This window comes from Scomber scombrus, chromosome 17, assembly GCF_963691925.1.
Source record: "Scomber scombrus chromosome 17, fScoSco1.1, whole genome shotgun sequence".
Lineage (NCBI taxonomy): Eukaryota > Metazoa > Chordata > Actinopteri > Scombriformes > Scombridae > Scomber > Scomber scombrus.
The window spans coordinates 11,051,130-11,074,989 of record NC_084986.1 but is presented as its reverse complement, the minus strand read 5'-3'; the positions used below and the strand labels follow the sequence as shown (position 1 = coordinate 11,074,989).

The 23,860-nt window shown below is 40.0% G+C and overlaps 1 protein-coding gene across 1 annotated transcript in view; it reads left to right on the top strand.

Annotated features, from left to right (window-relative positions):
• Positions 1-23,860, top strand: part of LOC133997289 (MAM domain-containing glycosylphosphatidylinositol anchor protein 2-like) — a 179,082-nt gene that overhangs the window by 141,888 nt on the left and 13,334 nt on the right. The window contains exons 11-13 of the mRNA XM_062436852.1: positions 2,462-2,610; positions 13,966-14,143; positions 21,864-21,884. Of these exons, the coding sequence (XP_062292836.1) occupies positions 2,462-2,610; positions 13,966-14,143; positions 21,864-21,884 (348 nt within the window). The remainder of the gene's footprint in view (positions 1-2,461; positions 2,611-13,965; positions 14,144-21,863; positions 21,885-23,860) is intronic.

The following is a 23,860-nucleotide window of genomic DNA, read 5'->3' as shown; positions in this document are numbered from 1 at the left end:
TTAACTTTTTTCCCTCATCCTGATATCTCAAGACACAAAGACTAGAATTAAAATCAGGCTTTTAACCCTTTGAACTCATAACCCTCACACATTCCCAACTTTATAAGTTTGTGTCCTTCCCTGAGTGTGACCCATGACCCAAGAGAGCATTAAAACTGTTTAGGAAAAAAGATGCCATTATAATTCATTAATGACATAAACTTACTTGACAGGTTCATCCAACTGCCTGACGTACCTCAGCTACTTGCTGCATCTATATGTGGGCACGTTAAATCCCTGTGCCTCTTTTGTCTGAGCTCACAATGGCCGCTCTTCTGTCTTTTCCACGGCTATTAAAAATCATCTGCCTTGGATATTGTCATCCTTCAATAAACAAGCCTAAATAGTATAGGGACAAACACAACAACGTGTCATTGAGGTGAATTATTATTCTTTCCCTGGAAAGTCACCCTGTAGAATTGTTTCTAGATCTTGATTAAAATACAATGTTCTGCCAGCTCCTACTTCAGCTGTCAGAAATCAGCTTGCGGACTGTGACTGGAAAGCTTAAAACCCTGAAAGATTTATTCAGTTTGTGCCACAGTTCTGTAGAAAAATAAATCCGCACAGATTCCAACAAAGCAAAGCGTGTTATTGAAAGAACAGGTTTGAGAGGATCTCTGTGGTAGTTTGAATTACTTTTATGGAGGAGGTGGATTGCATGTAGAAGCATGCAGCTTTCTAAAAGGATCTTCTCTGAATAGGACAGACACTTCAGATGTATTTACATTCATGGTGCATACTACAGTTGGGTACATGCCTTGATTCAATGCCATGAAAGCGCATGAAAGTCATATAACATAAGATTAAACTTTAATGATCCTTTAGGGAAAATTGGGTCATATCAGTAACAAGGAATGTGATATCAAGTAGATAAAAATAGAACAAACAGAACATAGTGAAGATAAGAGATACTGTACATCTTTGTCATGCTAATTCAGCACTCTTTTTGGCTTGAAATAATTCTCACTATGTTAACAATAAAACATTTACGAGTGTACATTAACATGCTCTCAAAATCCATGTGTAAGAGCATGGTGTGCAAAATAAACCGCTGCACAGGAGCCAAGCATGACTAGTGTGTACAGTACATATGCAAGATCTCAAAAATAATGATAATAAATAAAAGCTGCAGTAGCAGCATTCAGAAATCTAATACACTAGATAATAATACCAGTTTTTCCCCTAGATTCACCACTTTGGGGTGGTGGTGGTGGTGGTGGTGGCAGCCTCGGAGAGCAAAACTCGGGAGAGTCTCAGCAGCCACACATCTCTCTGTTATCTGTTTACCGTTGTCAGGTTAGGCTAGGTTGCTAACTCTGAAGCCAACTCCCTTCCCTTTTCCAGCAGTTCAGGAAACAATAGACAGGACTTGTTTTGGTCTTGAGAAGCTGCAACATTTATTAACTGACAAACTGTAGCCTGTACTATATATTAGCTGCCAGATTGACAATTTACTGCAAACCTATTATTCTGCTTCGCTCGCATTCATGGTCACTTTTCTTCTGCTCGCTCTCTGCACTTGCTCAACCACACACTTGCTACACACATGTTACGCACTGCCCTGTTTCTTAAAAGGAGCAACGCTACCAAGAGTTTCCCCGGCAACGACAAAGGGGTTGATCCACATTTGACACAGTGCTGCGCAGAGGCAAATGCTTTCCTTTATTTTTTGCATTAAATAAACACATATTTTGGCATGGCGGGGGTTGTCCTTGGTCTGGTGGCCCACCAGACATGTACAATTATAGGAGAAACGCTGAATACAGCCCTAAATACACTGACCTTTCAAAAAAACGAATGCTTTTTGCCCTTTGTTAACCATTTGCATTCATATTCTGTATACTGTACTCATGCAGATGCTTTACAGTAAGATCTGAATTGTTTTTCCAAATCTGCCAAAAACGTTTTTCTCGGCAGATATGTCAGTGTCAATGTGTTTACAAAGATGTTTGCGCTGCTGTCATCCAGCTGTAAGTTTTCACAGCAGTGCCAATATGTCAGCACAGTTCTTGCATGTGTTTTGATTATTATTCATCACTGGCAAGAATGAGGGTGTTTTCCATCCTTCCATCATGCAATGTTTATGCAGCTGTAATGTGAGACTGTTACTGTTGTGTGTCTATCAGAGATGTTCATAGGTAATGAAAGTCAAACCTCCAGTGATGAAGTGTTACAGTTTGGTAAATGCACAATTACAAGCACTCATGCAATGTCAACCAATCATTCACAATATTATTTTACTATATATTGTACATAATAAGCTCATAATATGCTTTTTAACCAGTGTGGGGATTCAGGTAGACAAGAGTTGCAGGCACAAATTCCACTGTACTTTTTTTTGTAGGCTTTTTTTTTTCATCTAAACTTAACATGAAGTATAAAATACTAAGTATTATCATTAATGTGCTTTTTTCTCCAGGCAAGGCCTACCCTCCAGAGTTCTACTATGATACCTACAGCCCTCTGTGGCAGAACAGGCCCAGAGTCTATGGCTTCAAGCTCCAGTGGACCCAGATGAACCCCAATGCTGTGGACCGTATTGTCGCCTACAGACTTGGCATTAGACAGGTAGGATGACATACAGTAATGTTTTCTATCTGACTAATCCTGCCTGCCGATTTGTTCTCTTTTTCTCCATTTGACCTACGGGTGTATCATTCAAATGTTTGTTGCACCGCAAAGTGTTATTCAGTCCCACAGAGCCCTACTCTCGAGGAGCTTTTATTACTGGCAGAGCATGAGTTTTCTTAGTCAGAAGAGTGGAAGGGAGCCCCGTAGAGAGTAGTGGCAAGCGTAGCTCCTGTTTCCCTGCTTCTCAAGAAAACTCCACAGATGACAGGCAGGCAACAGTGATGGATGGCATGGTTACATTTCGTCTCTTTGACAATCAATGTGTACCTTCTTCTCTTTCCCCCCCCCCTCTCTCTCCCTCCACCCATAACTGCTTTTTGCACATTTGGTCATCATAGTTTTTTATCTACAGCAGCAGGTGTGACACCACGTTGAGATAAAGTTTGAAATGGTGTACCAGCCCCATTCACGCCACAGATTTTCAGGTTAACACCCTGCCTTTCAGGAACCTGTTTAACTGAGCTCAGAATTAGCGAGCACACCCTGACAGTTGTGTTTGCAATGAATAATATAATTTCATGTGTCACACTACACCCGCAAAAAATTGAAGCTTGAAAAGACATTCTAAACCAGTTATGTTTGTGTAGCGCAATGATTTTCCTGTCAACTATCGCAGTTGGTCTGTTAGGTTATAAATGATGTAACGCTGCCAAGTGTTGTTCTGAAAACTTGCCAGGAATGTACATTTACTCTTCCTTCTTTTTTCTTTTTTTTTTACAGATTAAATCTACATCTTTGTTAGAATGGACCCTCAGTAACTCGTTAACATTTCAATATTGTCTGCTTTTGTTTATAAAGAGAGAACATCACTAGTCAGTCTATTAGTAGAGAATCACTGTTTGGGCAAATTAATTTCTTTCCACCTTCTTGCCTTGATATCTCAAGAGGGTACATTGTGTGACCATTATTTCTTTCCTGCGAGGCATAACAACCAATCTTCCATTGTCTTAGATGAAAGAGATTCTTTGCTGTAGGGAAAATGCACAGACTTTTCTTTACTAAACAGTATTTTAAAAAAGCTGTCTTCTGTTTTACCTTCTGTGACTGACTGAGTCTCGCATTTCAGCATTGATTAAGACCGATAACAAGATTTTTTTTGTGTGTGTTTTTTTCGGGTGGAAGAGTTGGAAAGTCAGAAAGTCTGTAAAAGAATTGAGAAGACTGAGCAAGAGGCAATGAGAGAGGAGAAGAGAGAGAAATGAGTGGGAGGAGAGGCTCCTTTCGTAACTAAATAAATGGAGAGATACCCCCGGACTGACTGTGAAAGAGCGGTGCAGTAAAGAAAGCTCTGGCACATGGACTACACCACTTCAATCTATTTATAGATCCAGCAGCAGTTCCCCTGCCATTCTCTAAGAATTATTATGATTTTCTCTCGCTACTTCTGAATTAATACAGAGAGCTGGTAGACCTTATGCCTCTGTAATGGATTGCTTTGTGTTATCGTCCAGTGCCCTTGTGAGAGACAGTCTGGCTGAAGGGGAAATGGGAATGAAGCTCTAGCTGAAAGGCATGCACGGGCGAGAATCACAAAACACAAATCACTGCACCTGTCAAGGATGCAATGGAAAGGTGTGACATCTGCCCTTGTTTTGATACTGTAGCCGGCTTCTTCAAAACGTTCGCCGCTGTCCAGAAGCTTGATTGCCTGTCTCTAGCCCCTGCGAGATAACTTTTTCAACCCGCATCCTGCCATCTTGCAACTGCTTCTTCCTACTCTCCCTTCATCTCCTCCTTCCCTTTCGTCTTTCTCAATTGATCTGTCAAGTCAGAGTGCGCGTGCAGATCAATAGAAGCCATACTAATTACATGCTGGCAATCTACAGTAGATCAGCGCTCGTCTACCATTACACCGTCACTTTGATTATTCCTGTTTCTTTTCGCTTTCCTGCTATCACTTTGATCAATCCTGCTGTTTTTTAAAGTTGCCATAAAAAAAAAAAAAACATGAACCGCTGCTGCAATCAAATGAGATTAAGTCAATATGGCACTCTGCTTCTGTGGGGAAAATGTGGAGAATGAAAGGTAATGGGACGTAAACAGAAACCTTAATTAGGCACTGGCACAGGGATTCAGTGAAAATGAATGGGAATAAAAACAAAGGTGCAAAATCCATAAGCCAATAAATAGGTGCAGGATTCAAAACATCTGAAAAGTTAAATGTTTTTCCCAATCAATATTTCAAGTTGGATTTGATTTGCATATTTAAGCACTTTTTTCTTTTTTTTTTGATAAGAGAAAAACTGTTTGCTTCCATTTGTTCATTTGGAGTTTGAGGTGGTGTTTGCCAAGACTAGCATTTAAGGCCTCCATCTGCCTGGAGCTTTGGGACACACACAAACCCAAGGACACTAATGGTGCTTTTCCACTATACAGTTCTAGCACGACTCGACTCGACTCGACTCGACTCGGTTTTTTTGCGTTTCCACTAGGGATAGTACCTGGTACCTGGTACTTTTTTAGTATACCTGCTCTGGTGAGGTTCCAAGCGAGCCGAGCCAATACTAAATGTGACGTCAACAGACTGCCGGCCAGATTGGTCAGAAGAGTTGTCGCTGGAAGAGTCATGAGCCGTCCCACATAAGAATCAAACTAGGCATTTTTAAATACCGGCAACAGCGTTACAGCCATACGGCTCAATTTTCTTGCTTTGTGTGTGACAAAAAGCCACATACAGCAGCAAGTACACCACTGCCTCAATGTCCTCCATTGTTTATGTGTTTTGTGTCGCGTATAAAACGAAGTCACGGCAGTTTCGCGGAGCCGTGCTATGACGACCCTGCCCACGTTGAGTAGGTACTTTTTGTAATGGAAAAGGTCGTTCCTGGTACCAAACCGAGTTGAGTCGAGTCGAGTAGTGCTAGAACTGTATAGTGGAAAAGCGCCATAACCTGTTTTGTCCCTTATTACACATTCTTTCCCCAATTCAATATTTTTCAATTTGACACAGCTCTCCAAAACTGATATGCAACACACACACACACACACACACACACACACACACACACACACACACACACACACACACACACACACACACACACACACACACACACACACACACACACACAAAGTCTTACCTCTGTTTGGGGTATTTACACAAACTTGCATACATTTCCTGGAGACACCCTAACCATAACCATAACCACTACTTGCCTAAACCTAACATTTACCCTTACCTTAACCACTGACCCATAAATCAGTGTTTTACCAATTGGCGGCACAACTTTTGTTACAAGCTGTCCTGAATTAACTGGTGTTAAGTCTGGTTTGTGTCCCTGAAAGTGGCTTAAGTCATACAGATGAAGCCACTACAAATTTCCCCTGTTTCCGTGATGGCTCCTTGGCCGCCCCTTGATAGGTCCTTGACTGGCCGATAATGGAAGCAGGGGGGAAATGCGATGACGTGTCAATGAGGCCCCGACTGGAAACGCCCCTAAACTGCCTGAGTGAAAACCAGTTGCAATGCTTCATTTGTCCACAGGGAGGCGCAGGTATTAGTGCAGGAGACCCGAGTTAGTTTTACACACTAATATAACTTGTATTTACTTCTATTCTTCTTCATAAAGTAGCCTTATACTATATGTTGTTGTTATTGTCACTGTATCGTCACTATGTGTCTGTGTAATGCTGCTGCTACACTATAATTTCCCAGCTTGGGATCAATAACGTATATCTATCTATCCATCTATCTATCTATCTAATGAAGGGTGCAATATAGTTTAATCCATTAGAAGGATGCAATTGAAGCTGCTGTGCGCTGGTAAAACACAACACAGCCGATCAATTAACAAAACGCACTATGATTAAAAAGTGCAAGCTTGTTCTTCTGAGTCATGCCTGTGTAGTATGCAGTACTAGATACTAGTGTAAAAAAGACTCTAGTAAAAGCAGACGTCCTGATTCAACTCTTTACGCCAGTAAAAGTAAGACTTAGTTTAATGACTTAGAAGTCGCCAAATGACTTACTTTAACGAATTTCGTTAGTTTATATAATGCAGATTTGTAAAATATTACTTTTATGAAGGTCACAGTCACAGACAATAAACTTAGCATTTCATAATTGTGGTAGCAGCGGTGCAGCAGATGTAATGAAGTCCACGCAGCACGCTGGATGCAAACTAATATTAAGCCTTTAGCCTTTTCATTATAATGTCCATGGACATAAACTGAGTTAATTCATTAGAAGGATGCAATTGAAGATACCGTACATTTTACAGGACCTCTGACAAATCATTGTCACTGTCAAACCAAGAAATAGCCCATGTGACATACCCCGTCTAGTGATTCAAAACAGGACGCGCTATTTACAGTAATACATAGTATTTCAATGGACGGTGTAAATAATGTAAATAATGTCACGACTATTTTACTACATATTTCTTACTATTATTGTTCTTATAGTTTTTTGTTTGTTCGTTTGTTCGTTTGTTTTTTTGTATTTATTATTTATTGTTCTTTATTCTTTTCTTATTGCTGCTATTATATTCTGACACTGATACTGGGTTTCCGTTATCCGGTAATTACAAAGTCAAAAGTCAAAATGAAATGAAATGAATGACGTTGGCGCAAAACGGGTTATGAATGGAGGGGGATCTCCCACTCGAGACACCCCCCGAAACGTCACTTTCTCGTAGCCAATCGTAAGCCCTGTTGAGACCGACTGGTTTACACAATCCTTCTCCTGTCAGATTACCTCCGAAATCATCATCCAGCGTGTCATTGTCAAAAGAAAGTAAAATAGATAAAACTTTGAACTCGCTTGAGAAAACACGTCTCTGTCCGTGCAGCTAACATTAACCTCAGCTCCAGTGAGTCTGTTCAATACTTTTATTTTATTGGCAATATGTTATAAAACATAATTGTTAAAATAATTTGATCATAATGAGAGCAGGCGTAATAGAGCCGCGGGAGGAAAAATTCAAAGGATTCACAGTTTGCCATGAGACATGCACAGGTGTAGGGGGAGGGGGGCATTCGCTTTGAAAGACAATGGAACAGGCTCCCAACCATCCCCCCAAACCCATCATCACCCCGCCAAATCCGCACCCCTTCTCAGAAAGTACTGTAGTTGCAACGGCCATGAACACTCTTGCGTGATTTGTGTGGCAATGGAACCAAATAGCCCATTAAGCCCAAACAAAAAGTTAAGCAATGATAATGCTAATAAAGTGGATGGGCTTACCTGACTTACAGCATGCACTGAATAGACCGGGGTTGGCTTGCACATTTTTCAACAATTCTACAATTCACAAATTAGCAGACGCTGAACTACTCATTCTCAGCTTTAGCACTCTGGCATAATTTGTGTGAGAATATTCAAACCAGCATCAAATGAAAGGTTAATCATCCTTTAAATTCCTTGTTTTTACGTTTGTTTCTAATTTCTCACTGTCAAATGTTTATTTTCATATAAATAAAGCTGCGTTGCCTTGTCTTGCCTTGCCTAAAATCAAATACAGTCGTTTACGTTTTTCCATTTCGTATAATTGATCTGAGCCTAAAATTGAAATATGAAAAGCAATTTTTCTTTCTTTTTTGTGTTAGATTCAAAACAAATAACAAAATAATCAGTCAGTAGGCTATTTAATTTTTTGATTTGAAAATGTGTTCCGATTTTTTGCAGTATGAACTCTTGCCAAATCCTGTCACGCACACTTTGTTTCTCTTTCTAGCACAAACATCCCATTCATTTTCCTTTCTTCACTGTTAAACAATAAAAACACTCTTAAAATACTCTACAGGCAAACACACTTCCTGTTAACCAAGAGAACATCATTAAACACATATTAAACTCATGGCACATAGCAGAATACCATAGAATTATCGGTCAAGATTTGATTTCCATCATATAACAACCTGAAGGTTGTAAATTCAGTTATTTTCGGGTTGTATGCATTTACTTAACAAAGTTATGAAAATGCAGCAGAGTTTTTCCGCTGAAAACATTGTCAATAAGTAACTGCTACTGCATAGACTCGAACCGAGTTCTCCCGCACTAATGACGGACACGCTGCCCGTTACGCCTCCGCTCCGGTCCTATGTTGTAATGTGTCTAACTGAGAAAGTTACACTTGTATGCATTCACTGAGGAAAGATTATGAAAATATAATACAACTTTCCCGCCAGAAATGTCTTTAGAACAAACATAAGATATGAAATCTTTCTAAATTCGCCCTTTTCTGTTGGCGTGGAAGATGAATACCCGCCATGTTTTCACGTTGTTATAGGCTATGTCTAGGGTGCAAATAGACACTCCGCATTTTTTATTCAAGATAGTCATGTATCTGTGTCTGCAAATTGTTTGCTCAGTCATGGTCTTCCTTGAAATTTAAAATATTTTTTCTAAGTTGTGGTGCGTGCATATAAAAAGTCAGTGGGTTATGTTAGGTAGTAAGTAAGTTTACTGGTTCGGATGACCAGTAAAAATTCATAGAATATGTGGGCTATTCTGTGACAGAAGCGCCATCACCTGGTCATACCCTGTATTACAATGAATAGGTGGGTTTACAGGAAAAGATAGACACGCCCAGGAGAAGGAGGAGGTTGCTGAGTCGGCTGGCAGCCGGCTGGGAGTCAGCTGCCATTCAGCTGGCTTTCAGCTTGAATGGGAACTTTCAAGGGGCTTCATCTGTACATGCACACGTATATATTATTTTATTAATGTTCACAGCAGTACACAACCATCTGATCATAAGCAAAGAAAACAAAGTGATGTGGGAATCAGGAACAATAATGAAGTAAAAGCCGATCATTCTCACTCTAATGTTAATTGAGAGGGCGCTCTTGTTACAATCTGGTATCAAATTATTTCAAAATGAAAATAAATGTATTTATGTTTTTGAGATATTTATATCGTGCTGTCTGTTATACAAAAGTAGCAACAACATTATATCAATTTTATATTTAAAATAATAATAAATGGTGAATGGACAGAATTATATAGCACTTTTCGAGTCTTCCGAGCACTCATGTGGCACTTTACACCACATGCCACATTCACCCATTCAAACACAGTCATACACTGATGGCAGAGGCTGTGATGCAAGATATCTGCTCATCAGGAGGAGTTTCTAATCATTCACTCTCTCCCTCACACACACTCACACGCCAATGGCACAGCCTTCAGGAGCAATTTGGGGTTCACTATCTGGCTCAAGGACACGTTGACATGCAGACTGGAGGAGCTGGAGATCAAACCGCCAATCTTCTGATTAGTGGATGTCCCGCTCTACCTCCTGAGCCACAGCCATAATAAAACTCAAATTAATTAAATGCAGAGTGGAAAAATAGGCCCACAGAGCCTTTTGTTTCATTTGAACCTAACAGGTCACTTTTTCATCGTTTCATTCGTTTTGAACATTATTAACTGTTCAAACATCTGCTGTTTTAGTCAATATATCATGATATCAAATAGCTCATTTCTGTCACAGAGTGGTGAAAAAATGTAATTTTATAGAAAATACAATCTAAGCACATAAATAGGTTATTAATGTTAGAAGTGTGAGGTTACAGACACAGCTTAGTACAATGCAAGATTCTTTTTAGAGTGCACTACACGAACACTCGACTGGCGAAGATTTACCCGGGCACCAGCGACAGTTGCAATAGGTGTAAGCAGTCACCTGCTAATCACACGCACATGTTTTGGTCCTGTCCGACTCTCACTGGCTTTTGGCGCCAAATTTTTGATACTCTTGCCACGGTGCTTGATATGGATCTTAGTCCTGATCCTTGCGCAGCACTGTTTGGGTCCCCCCCACTTGAAACACCTGTTTTACCTAGGACAAAGCGCAGTGTACTGGCCTTTTCGACTCTATTGGCCAGACGCCTTATCTTGTTTAAATGGAAACATGTCCTTCCCCCTTCATACAATAGCTGGCTTAAGGAGGTCTTAACCCACATCAAACTAGAGAAGATTAGGTTTTCGCTTGCGGGTTCTGTTACTGTTTTTAACAAAACCTGGCAGCCCTTCATAGATTATTTAGCTAAAACTACTATTCACCCAGAAAATGATTAGATGCCCCCCCCCCCCCCTCGTCCAGTTCCTTAGTTAATTCTATTTTAATTGATTATTCTATTTTTCCTTTTTTTCTTTTTTTTTCTCTTTTTTTTTTTTCTAATAGTGGGTGGGAAGGGATGATGGGTAACTAGGGTTCGTTTGTGGAAGCCGTTCTGGCTTCGGTTAGATTTGTTGTCTTTTTCGACATACACAGTGTAAAGCAAATTTCCTACTCCTCTACAAGGTCACTTCGATACATTGTGTGTATGTTACCTTTTGATGTATGTCATGGAAAATCTAATAAAAAAGATTTACAAAAAAAAAAAAGAAGAAGTGTGAGGTTACAATAGCCACACTCACCTGCATGAATATGATTAGTAGTCAGCCGGTATCCAGGCAACCCATGAATGAGCCAGTGAGGGTGAAGCATGAATGAAGGAAGGAAGGAGGTGCAACTAGTACTCAGCCTGATCTAGCACTATGCACCTTAAATGGAATTTGGTGGGGTTTTATAGTGTGGTAAGATGGGTTCAAATTGGAAAACATGAGAGTGTGGTCAAATGTGGGATTAAGTTTAGGACACTAGGTCAGAAAGTCAAAGAAAAGTAAAGCCATGCACAGCAACACAAAAGCAAGAAATGCATGTGGGTGTGATCTATTGTATTTTATGGACGATTTATGGAATAGATAACCTTGGTCTGGGATGCTATACGTATGGCCTCTGCCAATAATCTTTTATTTCCTCAACCAAATAAAAACATAATGAAATAATGTTCTTTTCAGCAACTGAAAAAAATATATTTTCTTTATGTTTTGTATTTGTAGATTGTTGTTGACACTTTCACCTCATTGTGCCTACCTCTCCTTGGCATCCACCCTCTGAAGAAACCAGGATGTGTCATTTTCAATGCATCTGTATGTCTAGTTGGATATACAATTTTCTTCTTAGCCTTTGAATATCAAGGTTTTCACAAAATTGCAAATGTGCTGAAAATGATGCATCCTCCTTTAGAGTGTTTGTAGACACACAGTTGCACACTTTCAGGCCAACACTGTGTAATTTATGGCAATTAACTGCTATGCCTTTTGTACTTTAGAGGAAAGCTAAAATTCAAAGGATAGGTACGGACAAGTGCACCATCTGCAATTACCAGTGACAGATAAAACACTCTATTTACCTGCAAACTAATGGTGATGAAAACTTGCACCCCATAATTGTGGATCACCCAGGCTTTAAGTAATTACTTAATTGATATTGTTCTCACACACACACACACAAACACACACACAGACTGCTTCACTGCTATCACACCTTCCTTCACTCTATCTCTGCCTCTCTCTGCTAGTAACACACTCCCTCTCCTACTTTGACTGAGAAGGGCATGTATAGTCACTAATTGTGATGCAGAAGCTGTAACTTGTCTTTGTGCAGGTCTTCCTTTAAACTGATTTTAAGGATAAAATGTACCGCACTTCTTTCCTCTTGCCCCCAGCTAATGCAGCAACAAGCCCTTTGTTTCTTTGAATTATGGAGGGGATGTATAGTTTCTCTAGACATGAAAAGCATGAACTAATTGTTGTCTGATAACTGAGCTTAGTCACCTAAAGACAGGTTTACTCATATGTTGTGGATTGTGCAGAGACGAGTATAAAATTCTGTCAGCTCAAGGTCCTTGTATTTATAAGGATAGCAAAACTTTCAAAGAATGAAGCAATCTTGGACAGAGCACAAAGGTGTTATTCTTACTGTTATTCTTACTCTCTTATTGAGGCAATGTATACTTTAATGGAAAAAATAAATCAGGGTTTTTCTCTCAGCAAACATAAAAATATCTCAGTATGCTGTTTGCTAATAGAAGTCTGTGAATTCAGAGGCTTGGAGCTGCTTTGAAAGTAAATGTGGCTAATGAGCAGATAGCTGTCAACAGCTTACAGAGGTAAAAAAAAAAGTGTTGTGTAGCATTTAATGTTGGCGGATCATACAAATGCCTATAGACAAGGTTAATTGGCAGATGAGAGGGAACATCCTACACTGATGGTGAAGGGAATACATATTTGCAATATATTCCCAGGAGCAAACTCTTCAGCAGAATGTCGTTTGTACTTACATAATGTCCTTCTGTGGTGAAGCTATATACAAACTCTGTAGAGACTTGCATTTCATGTGTTAAAGTTTAGTTTATTTTTTACATTATGAGAAGAGAGACATTAAGTCACACATACAGTACCTACAAAAACACAGAGGATAACGCAATAAAAAAAATGTTCTGGCCACCATGGATGTCTGTAGCAAATTTCATGGCAATCTATCCAATAGCTGTCGACATGAATAATGTCAATGTGGTACTTGAGAAACAGCTATATGTCTGTCAGTCTATCCAGTAGTTCAATAGTTGTTGAAATATTTCAGTCTGGACCAAAGTGGTGGACAGACGGACCAACCAACAGGCCAACAATCCCTATAGCCATCCGCATAGTCACTAGCATGGCCAAAATTAAATACAAATTTCAGAAAAGGTCATAAGTGTGGTAGCCACTTATTTTTTATTTTTCAAATATTTCTTCCAGTTCCTAGCATCACTGAACCTAAAGGAACCGGTTCCCGTTTTGGTACTGAACCCTGACAAGTCAGCAACTGACTCAGTTTAGTCAGCCTAAGTTTCCCCAGCTCTATAAAGGTGGTCTTTGAGATGCGCAGAGGCTCTGCTTTTATAATATTATGTATCTCACAGCTTGTTCAAGGGTAACCAGCTGAGTTGTTGGAAATGCTGCTCACCAGCGGGCACCCTTGGGTCTTAGACTTCTTTTATATTAAAGACATTTGCTTTTCTAGCCTATCTCTGTTGTTTTTTATGCCATACCGTTTCCATCCAGATTACTGTGCAACAAACAACCCATCTAGACAAAACTCTGACAATCTAAGACCACACATGTGAAACTTAGCTTGCTTAGCTTGAGCTTTAAAATAAAATTAAATCTCTGTAATGTCATCAGCATATAATATATTTAATTACAATGCATTATCACCACAACTAGATTTCAAGTATAATAACAATAGGAGTCTTTAAGTGCTGCCTTGTGGGACTCGACATGTTTAGTGGTTAACTTCTTGATAAATAACCTTCAACTTCAACTTTCTGAAATCCATGGGTTAAATATGAAGCAGTGGTTGACAGCATTATTGCTTTGTGTAGGTCTGTGTGCTTTTGATGTAGTTACAGACACAGTCCTCCTGGGGGTCTAGTGATTTTTAATAATCTGAACCCTTTGTGTTTCCTCCTCCTGTCCAGATGGGCTTGCAGCGCTGGTGGGAGCAGGAGATCCCTGTAGACGGAACAATCAACAAAGGAGAACTCATGACGCACAACCTGACTGAGCTCATAAAGCCTGAATCCTACGAGGTGCGCCTCACCCCCATCACACGTTTCGGAGAGGGCGACTCCACCATCCGGATTGTCACTTACAGTGGTGAGTACTGATTTCATTTTGTAAGCACAATAATCAGTTAACTCATCCTGCATTATTTGAATGCTTTCATATTTAGAAAATAAAAATGAAAAAAGTCGAGCTGTGACACAGGAGAGCAAGATTCATTTTAGTCTCCTGCTTCCACATGTGGTTGCACAGGTGGAAGAATTACAGCTACAGCTGGTAATGTTATCCTTCAGCTAGCTCAGAAATACTTAAATTAAGTCTGGCTCGAGAATGTGCTACTGCATTACGACACATGTTCATCAACACAGCACAACACTGATGGATATCAAAAGTTCACTCTGGTATCAGCAATCATTACGATGATCATGATGAAGATGTATTATGTATGATATTCATGAGAAAGACCAAGAAAAGTGAACTCATTAAAATAATTTGAATTGCATCAAACACCGTCAGTCATCAGAGGACAGCCTGAAATCAGCTGGCTTCGCGTCTTTGCCAGTTTGAGCTAAATGAATGCTGATCAACTGCTTAATCATCTCTTCCTTGTGACCTTTATTGCCTGAGTCAGGTGTATCCTGTAGCGGGGCAAAGGCTGACTTGTTGTTACTGTGCATAAGAAATTGTCATGACATCAAAACATCAAATGACTCAAACATTTAGTTTGAGATGACTCATATTTTGCTCTTACTCAGTTTTCCCGAAAACATTGTTTTTGCTTCATTACCTTTCATCTTTTTGCCAGAAGATGTGATTTGTCTCATGGGATGCTGTCATCTTACAAATATAATTTCTATTATTTTTTACATTGCAAATATTTGAAAAGGTCCCTGACCCTGCTGAGCCACACAAATAAAATATCACAGTGCCTTAAATAAAAATCAGCAGTTCACAGACAAATAGGACAGTAACAGTGTTTACTGCTGTGGTATTGTTTTATTTGGTTGATGCAGGTTTTGAATCAGGGCTTCAGTAATTGAACAGCGGCCAGTAGGGCATCATGGAGATGATCTGGTACTGTATGGCATGCCAGCCTGGTGAAGCCAGTGAGAAAATATCAAAACGCACTGTATTTCTCTATAGAATACAACAGCAGCTTGCAAATCTAGGTAGATTTGCCGGCCTGTGGGATGACATATTGGCTGAAATACAAAAGCAACACTGGTATCCACAGTAGGCCCAGCAGTGCCAGTGAACAGATGCACAGCTACTTGAGATGTGCATTTTCAGAAACAAACTGGCTGACTGTTTTCTGTCTATCACTGACTGCTGAGCCCTGCCTGAGTTTTGCTGCTGCAGTTGTGAATTATTCAGTTTCACTGCAGCTCATCATGACTGGTGAAAAGAGGACTGGGAAAGAGAGGGAGAGAAGAGTGCGAGAATTCCTGCGCTGTTATTTTTGTAGTACTTCATGATATTAATTGGTCTGGCCAAACCTTGAATTGATTTCAACTAAAATGAATCAAATTGACTTTAATCAAAGTAAAATAAAGAGAATTGAGGCTAATTAAGACTGAGTGAGGAACCGAAGCAAAGATGGAGGCAGCCAAGTTAGGACTGAAGAGGAAAGGAAGATACAGAGTTTTGTTTTTTTTTTATTTAAAAAAAAAAAAGGTTGGGGCATTGGGGGGTTGGAGGGGCTGGGGAGAGCCAAAGCTGATGTGTGAATCGCCTGCCCAACAAAAGACTGGACTAATTATCACTCTAGGGCTCCCGCGCACAGCATAGCAGCACTGTAGCAGGCTAATGTAGGTCTGAGCAGAATCCACCCTGCTCACAGAATGTGTCCCGTAAGACATCTTGACTGACGAAATACAGTCCAAGATCTTCTCCATTATCGCTTTCCTGTCACTTTCACAGGTTGAGCACAGAGGAGCAGGGCGTCTGTTGACAAGCTCAAGCATTAACGGATTTATGGTTTATGATAAAACATATACTTACATTTGTGTGATTTCGTGAATGTGTTATACTCATCCACAATTTTAGTGAGTATGTTTACATTTTTGTCTTCTTTTGTCTTAGGTAATGATATATAGTCTAATATTTTCATGGAGGAAAAAGAGAAAGTTATTTTTGTCCCTGTACACATGATACATACTGTCAACACCACCATCTTCTGCGGTGGCCATCAAATATCTCTTTTAAATTGTCCGTGAAGACTTTTTAATTAGCCATCTATATTTGCATAGTTCTTTAATTACAAAGACGCAGACTTCTGTTTCCCCGTCTGTCTAAGAAGCAGACATTTCTGTGGCTTAGAAGTTTCTGCATCTCACTACATGTCACTCAAGCCAAAAACATCTGTGTAGATAAGGAGTTTATATGCCAAAGTAAATTCCTTTTACTTTTCCTTGGGGGTAGTTTTCTCAGTACAAATATCAAAAAACCTCCTTGGGATGATGTTCACATGTTCAGTCACATTAACAGAGTTGTACAAAAAGTCATAAACAAGTGTTTAAACTCAGCCATGACCAGTCATTGACGGGTTCCATCAGTAACTAGCTCTGTAGCCTCTCAGCAAAAAGGTTGAGAGTGTTAATTCACCTTTCGCCCTGGTTCTCTATGTGTAGAGTTTGCACAATTTTTCTCTGTGTTTGCTTTGGTTTCCTCCAACAATCAAAAAGCAATGCAGGTCAGGAGACTCCAAATAACCTCAGGTGTCAATTTTCGTGTATTTATCTCTGCGTGTTTGTCCATCTACTGTATGTGTGCTTGTATATTTGTCTTGCAATGGAGAGCTAGCCAGGTGCTTCCAGCTTTTTACCAGCGAGTGCCGAGGTAGCTTCTTTCCCATCATGGCCCTGGGTAGAAAAAAGGAAACAAACAGCAAACCAAAAAAATATGCCAAACAAATTAGCCTGTTTGTAAGTTTATAGGATAATAAGCATTGCTGTCCTTTTGTGGAGTACATAAGGCCCCTAAAATCTAAGGGAGTTTTCCCAACATTGCTCAATAGGCCGAGCGATCATTCTGATGCACATAAAGCCGATGGTAGCAGCTTTTCTGTGAGTTGGCACGAAAACACAAAAGCTGTTATAGTGTCCCCAGCTGTAGGATGAAGGATGGTCGTGTCACCAAGCTCCAAAGATGCTCTTTTAAATTTTGCTGCACTGACAAACTCAGCATCTGTTTGGTGTTCCTCATAACACCTCTCCCTCTCTTTCCTGGTTCCCTCCAAGATGGAGGATTTAATATTTAAGCCTTCTGTCAACCCTCACAGTGGCATGGTAAAACACTGCTGCTTTTACTTAATTTTCCATTTTTTATGCAGCTCATAGCAGCGTATATTGTAAGATGTCCTAAAGTTGAAACTCACTCACTTCTATATTAAATAGTCTCCCGCTCATGATGACCTCTATCACCTGTTATAGCTGAAGTGCAGGGGTATTATAATTCATCCACTGGTGGTTCAATATAATCCCTGACTGAGCTTTTGTTCAGTCATGGTCTCAGCTTTCTGTTTACCTGAGATCTCAGTGAAACACAGTTTTTGATAGTTTCTTTTTTTTTTCAAAAAGTCTGGGCCTCAACCTTTAAAATATATGGTTTCTGTGTGTGGGCAACATTTCCACAGGGTGTTTTTGCAACAATATCGTTAGAGACATTAAAGGATTTGTTCATACATCACACGTCTGTTCTAGAAACATAGAAGCACTAATGTAATTATTTGCAGAAGATACTATTCAATCTTAAAACTTTGTTCTGTAGTGCTCTCTATCAAAAAAGAGAGGGGTATTATTTCATTTGTAATTCTCCAGCATTTTGATGAGTTGTTTGAGGTTTTTCTTTACAACTGTTTGGACTGACATCATATCTTTTTCCTGCCACAGCTTTAGTAGTATTTTTTTTTTCAAATGGAACAAATTGCCACACTGTAAATTCTAATTAGTTAACCTTAATTAATAATGTTTTAGAAGTTGTACTTTCAAGTGAAATATACTGTGTGTGTATTCCAAACAACACATTTATTTAAGTTGGGCTAATTAATTCAACATTTCCTGCAACTTAGAATTTCTCAGTTATATTTACTAGAACATCAATCTGATTTACTTGTTATATCCATGCAAACCAATAACCTTGAAAAGACCAAGTAAGTGTTTATCGTATTACTAAAGTGCTTCAAACATGCACTATACGTGAATGAAAAACAGGTTCTATTATCCTAAAATAATCCAATTCATAGTCATACATAATAAATCAGGGTCGTGACAAAGTTCAAGTTCAATTATATGCATTTTTTTATTTTTTTTATTCGACAGCTGACGTTGCTCCTTTGAAATTGTGATTCACACCAACAATACAGTTTTAATCAATTTGGTTGTGCTCGACTGCTCCGATGTAGTGATATGATGTGACACGTACCTTTGTATTATCAGTGACTTCTTTTTGCATTTTGCATTTTACACCTGGGGCACCGCCGTTGTTGGGTTTTTTTCACACTTTGTTTTTTTTGGTCCCAGTTCTCTGCTTACAATACAACAAAGCTCAACCATGCAGAAGTCCATTAAGGATTCACTTGCTTGCATCAATGAGTCATACACATGCTGATGCAAGAGCAGTACAACGCATTGTACGTGTATTGTAATTGGACGTGGGTCGGCTGTGTTTGGGTGTGTCCATGGGTCTGTCTGTCTTACTGCAGGACCAGGGCATTTACAATTCGACTGAAGGGCACAATAGTTTGATCTCACTTGTGTTCTTTTCGTCTGGGTGATGTGAGGGAAAGATTGCTGAATTACATTTACCCACACTGTTGTTACTCGAACTGATGGCTAAAGCTGTGTAGCCGTCATGGGGCTTTCTCAGCTCGTCATGGCACCCACCCAGACCCTCTAAACATGATGGATGGGAATCTTGGAGAGTGTGGATTATACGAGGTCAGAGGAAAAAGAAGCTGGGATGCTGTTGTCTGTTGTAGGACACTTGGCTGCAGCCATGGAATTGTCTGCTGCTTTGTAATACAGCCGCAGGCCAGTGAGCAGGGAATCCTGCCAAGATGAAGTCAGTGTTTGTATCCGGAACGGCCTCTACGGACCATGTCCTTTGGCGGTCAATGAGCTCACTTTGTGTTTCAATCAAAATTAAGCAATTTGGATGGAAGGCACTCATGCATCAAGCAGCAGTTTGTTTTGTCCTCTCAGTTAGAAAAGTAGAAACCAGGAGTCAGACATGCTCCTAATCCATGGGTTGAGGACATGACCAGTTTTAGCTTCAAAGTTGTTACAGAGTTCACTCCACTTCGTTATCACTGGGACTATTTATCTCGAGAGCTATCAAAATTACATTTCATCCTCCATCATTAGCTGCAGCTTTTTTTAAGCTGGAGGGGAAAGCAGAGTGCTACGGCATTAAGAAAATGAGCCTTTGCAGCTTTGAGGGCTCTTTACACCTATGCTTTAACAGCATAGTGCATTTTCAAGACTGCATTTTAGGTCCACTCCTGTTTTCAGGTACAACAGCATTTGAAGACAAGGCTGGAAAATTGATAAAGGGGAAAGCTTTAGTTGAAATGGTTGTGTCAAAAATGGATCTCAGTTTCCATTTATTTTAGGCCTTGTTTGTTTTCACATATCCACTACAGCCATCTACAGTAAATTGGAAGTTAAATTATCTTTTAGTGCGTGGGTTTTAGAGAGAATGTGTGTGTATGCACAGCAGTAGTAATGCAGCCTCTGGGCCTGCTCTGTGCTCAGCTTGATTTCCTCAGCGGTGGAAGAGACATTTCTTGAGCAGACACATTCATCTGGACTAAGGCACAGTGAGCAAGCCTGGGGAAGATGCAGGTAAAAAAAACTGACAACGAAACATATTTTCATAAGCATGGTCTTGGAAGAAAGAAGAAAGGGAGAGGGGTGCAGCAGGAAGGATGGAGAGGGTGAGATTGGAGTAGGTAGGGGTGGGGGGCTCAGGAAGTTGGAGAGAGACAAAGAGCTGGAGAACAGGGGGGCTGAAAGAATACAGTTTTGTCGGAAAACTCAGCATCCGTTTCACGGGCCTGAGGCTGTAAGTTGTCATTTAAAACATTTCTCTGCAACAGCCCAGATGATTTTCTCCCTTTGTGCAGAGTCATACTGCTGCTCTGTACTGTCCAGTGTGAATTCAATGGGACGCATTGAGTGTTGGAAGCAGGTATTTTCACAATCAGTAACATAAAAGATTATTAAAGCTTTCATACAATGAGGATAAACAGTCTATTCTTTCCACACTCGAGCAGCCCTCATGATGAGGCTTCAGCTGCGGCATTGCAGTTCACTGAATGTTTTATATGATTCAATTGGAAATGCAATGGTTTGTTCTTCTGTGTGTGTGTGTGTGTGTGTGTGTGTGTGTGTGTGTGTGTGTGTGTGTGTGTGTGTGTGTGTGTGTGTGTGTGTGTGTGTGTGTGTGTGTGTGTGCTGTGTGCTGTGTGTGTGTGTGTGTTCCTCTCTGTGCCTCTGTGTTTATCTCTCTTTTTTTCCACACTACAAGTGGACAAGTGGCATACATTTCCATGAACTACATGGCAATAAACAGAAGTCACTGCTTAAAGGGAAACAAAAAAAAACCCAAAAAAACCCTATACCAACATCCACTCAGTGCTTCCCTAGTCTTCAGTACATGTTTTCCTTTGTAGGAATGATTTGTTATTACTCACTTTAATTGGTTGGATTAAAATCAATTCCGCCTATGAACAGCAAGGTTTCATAAATCACGTAGCAACATAGTTTTGTGTATTCAGCTGGTCAGCAATCGATTATGAAAATGCCCATGAATCTTCTTGACAGGTTAAATGGTATTTACTCCGCAAAAAGTGAAGTGCCAACTAACTGGCTCATTGCAACTCTCTGTGATACCCTTGACCTTTCTGTGTTTGCTGCGGCAGTAGCCTCTTAAATTATCAATGAGGGCAACATTGAACCACAGTAAGGTGGGCAGAATGCAAAAGAAGCCTTGTATGATTTCAATGGACTCTACTCATCAGTGTTTGATGTTAAGGTAGCATTGAAAACACAGGAGGAATCAAGGATGTTACAGGAAAGTGATTAGCAGACACACTTGTCCATATTACTAATTTTTCATGATGTACTGGCTTCTAAATGGAAGTCACCTTGGACAAGAACATCAGCAATTCCAGTAAATGGCAATAATGATAAGCAGTTGCGCTATAAGCTTATTAATGTGGTCTGGCTGGTATTCCTAATCCCTTTGTCTTTTACATTTTGTAGAGAACAACTGCTGTCACCTTCCACTTCACATCCTGGAGCTCTCTCTTGCTCTCTGCTCAGTAATCTTTATGCAGTCAGTACCAGTGTTGACACCTGTTTTACTATGTGTTTACTATTTCTATTTTTACATAGTGAAAGCAATACAATGTCTAAGATGTAGCACACCCACTCAAATATGGGTTTTAATATCACAGGACAATATTTCCAGCCTTCCCACAGGCCTCTTTCATTTTGTTTTAATATATTAGAATTCCAAATAAAACACATTTTTATACAAGTGGACTTATTAGCTCTGTACCTAAACAGTAAATGACATCAATATGAAAGGTGAATAACAACAGCTACTACAAATGTACAAGCATGTGTGGTAGACTATTCTGTATAACCTGTAGTAGTGCACACAAAACAGCTAAACTGTTGCTGCGAGACAGTTTGAGCACAGCGGCTTGTGCCTCTGTGCATGTTTCCTTTTAATAAGTACTGCACGTAATGACATATGACCATGATATTCTGTACTAATGACTGTCCCTGGCCTTTCTCTTTCACAGCTCCCATCAACCCTCACCTGAGTAAGTAATGTGCATCCCACTTAGCATGTCTCATCAGAGAAAGCGCTCCTACTGTCAAATCACAGTCTGTGAAAACAGTGGGGAGACTCAAAGTAACTACATCCTGTAGAGATTCGACTCTCAACGTGTCACACTGTGCCAGAAGATCCGTCTAAGTATTCTTAAGTAGTACTAAATGAAGTATGATGAATTTGACTTCCTTTTAGGAATGCTGACACGTTGAGAGCTTTAAATCTCTGCATGAGATTGTTCATTTTGGTTAATGCGTTTGCATCACATCAGGTGTTTTGTGAGAATTATGTATGCATGCATTTGTGCCCTGTGTGTTTACGTACTTAAGTGTTTAGTCCCATTTATGACACATTTCAGTGTTGAAACTTTTTTAATTCATATTATTCACGCCTTGAGAATCCACACTTAATCATTGTTAGCTGTGCTGCAGTGTGCTGTTGTGTATTGTGGCTTATTTATTCATATCGATATATATTTTGGTGGGTGTTCACACAAACATTGTCAACATAATAACAAACATCCTAATCACCAACATCATTATCCAAATCCCTGAAGGAAACTATCTTACCTGCACGCCTCCTCTTCCTCCCCCCTTCTTCTGCCTTCTTCCAAATCCTCCTATCTCTCTCGGGCTCAGAAATAGAAAACATTTAGTTTAGCTCACAGTGGATGGGGGCATTAGTGTCTAGCACCAGTAGCTAGACCTCCATTTAAATCTGCATGCCTATGAGGAAAAAAGTCAAGAGGGCCTGCAACCCGGCCCCTTCTTCATTCTCCCACTCCACCACTTTCTTTCTTTTTTTCCTCTCAATTTCTATCCCTCTCTCTGCCTCGCAGCATCACTGCCTGCTTCCTTCCCTCTGTCCATCCACCCACACTCTACCTCTGTATATGTTACCTCCATTACCTGAGTAAAAGCTGCAGATTCTGCTCCACTCAAGGTCACCACTCCAAACTGCTCCCAGCTACGTTTTAATAAATCAATGAATATTTATCAGAACACATGCCTGCATCCTGAATTTAAATGGTCTTTTTTACTATCTCTTTGAGGACACTGTTCAGTAGCAGCATGTCCTCTGGTTAGGTGTTTTGCTTTGTTTGTTACATAGATTAAATGGAGGTTTTGACACTGTTGATCCTGCCACTACCCCTTCATTAAACTGAGTAGGTTAGTTCCTCACGCATGTGTTTTCCAACTATTCATACACTGTTGGACATTCCCCTACATGTAACCCATCATAACCCCATGCTAGAGTAACAATTCCTCTTTTTTTATGCTTCCACGCAAGCGATAGCCGTGGCATGAGGCATTATGTTTTCGGGTTGTCCATCCATCCAGCCGTCTTATTCTTGTGAAGACGATATCTCAAGAACACCTTGAGGGAGTTTCTTCAAAGTTGGCACAAACATCCACTTGGGCTCAAGGATGAACAAATTAAATTTTGGTTGTCAGGTGTCAAGGTCACTTTGACCTCATGACCATCCCATTCTCTCATGAAAGCAATATCTCAAGAATGCCTTGAAGGGATTTCTTCAAATTTGGCACAAACATCCACTTTGATTCAGGACTGAGTAGATTTTGGTGGTCAAAGGTCAAAATCACTGTGAACGTCCATCCCATTCTCATGAATGCGATATCTCAGAAACACCTGCAGGGAACTTCATTACAGCTACCGCAAACATCTACTTGGTGGTCAAAGGTCAAGGTTACTATGACCTCACAAAACACATTTTTGGCCACAACACAAGAAATCATTGTTAATTATGACCAAAATGGTGTTCTGCAAAAACACTTTTCTGACCATTATTCAACACCATAACTCAGGAACAGAAGGAGAGATTGTGACCAGATTTCACAAGTGGAGGAATACTGAATTGGTGACACTAATCTTTGGTGTCCACCTTGAAACTGTGGTGGTTGTGTAGATCTGCTGTGCTGCTCGGTTGAAGATGTGTGTGAAGCA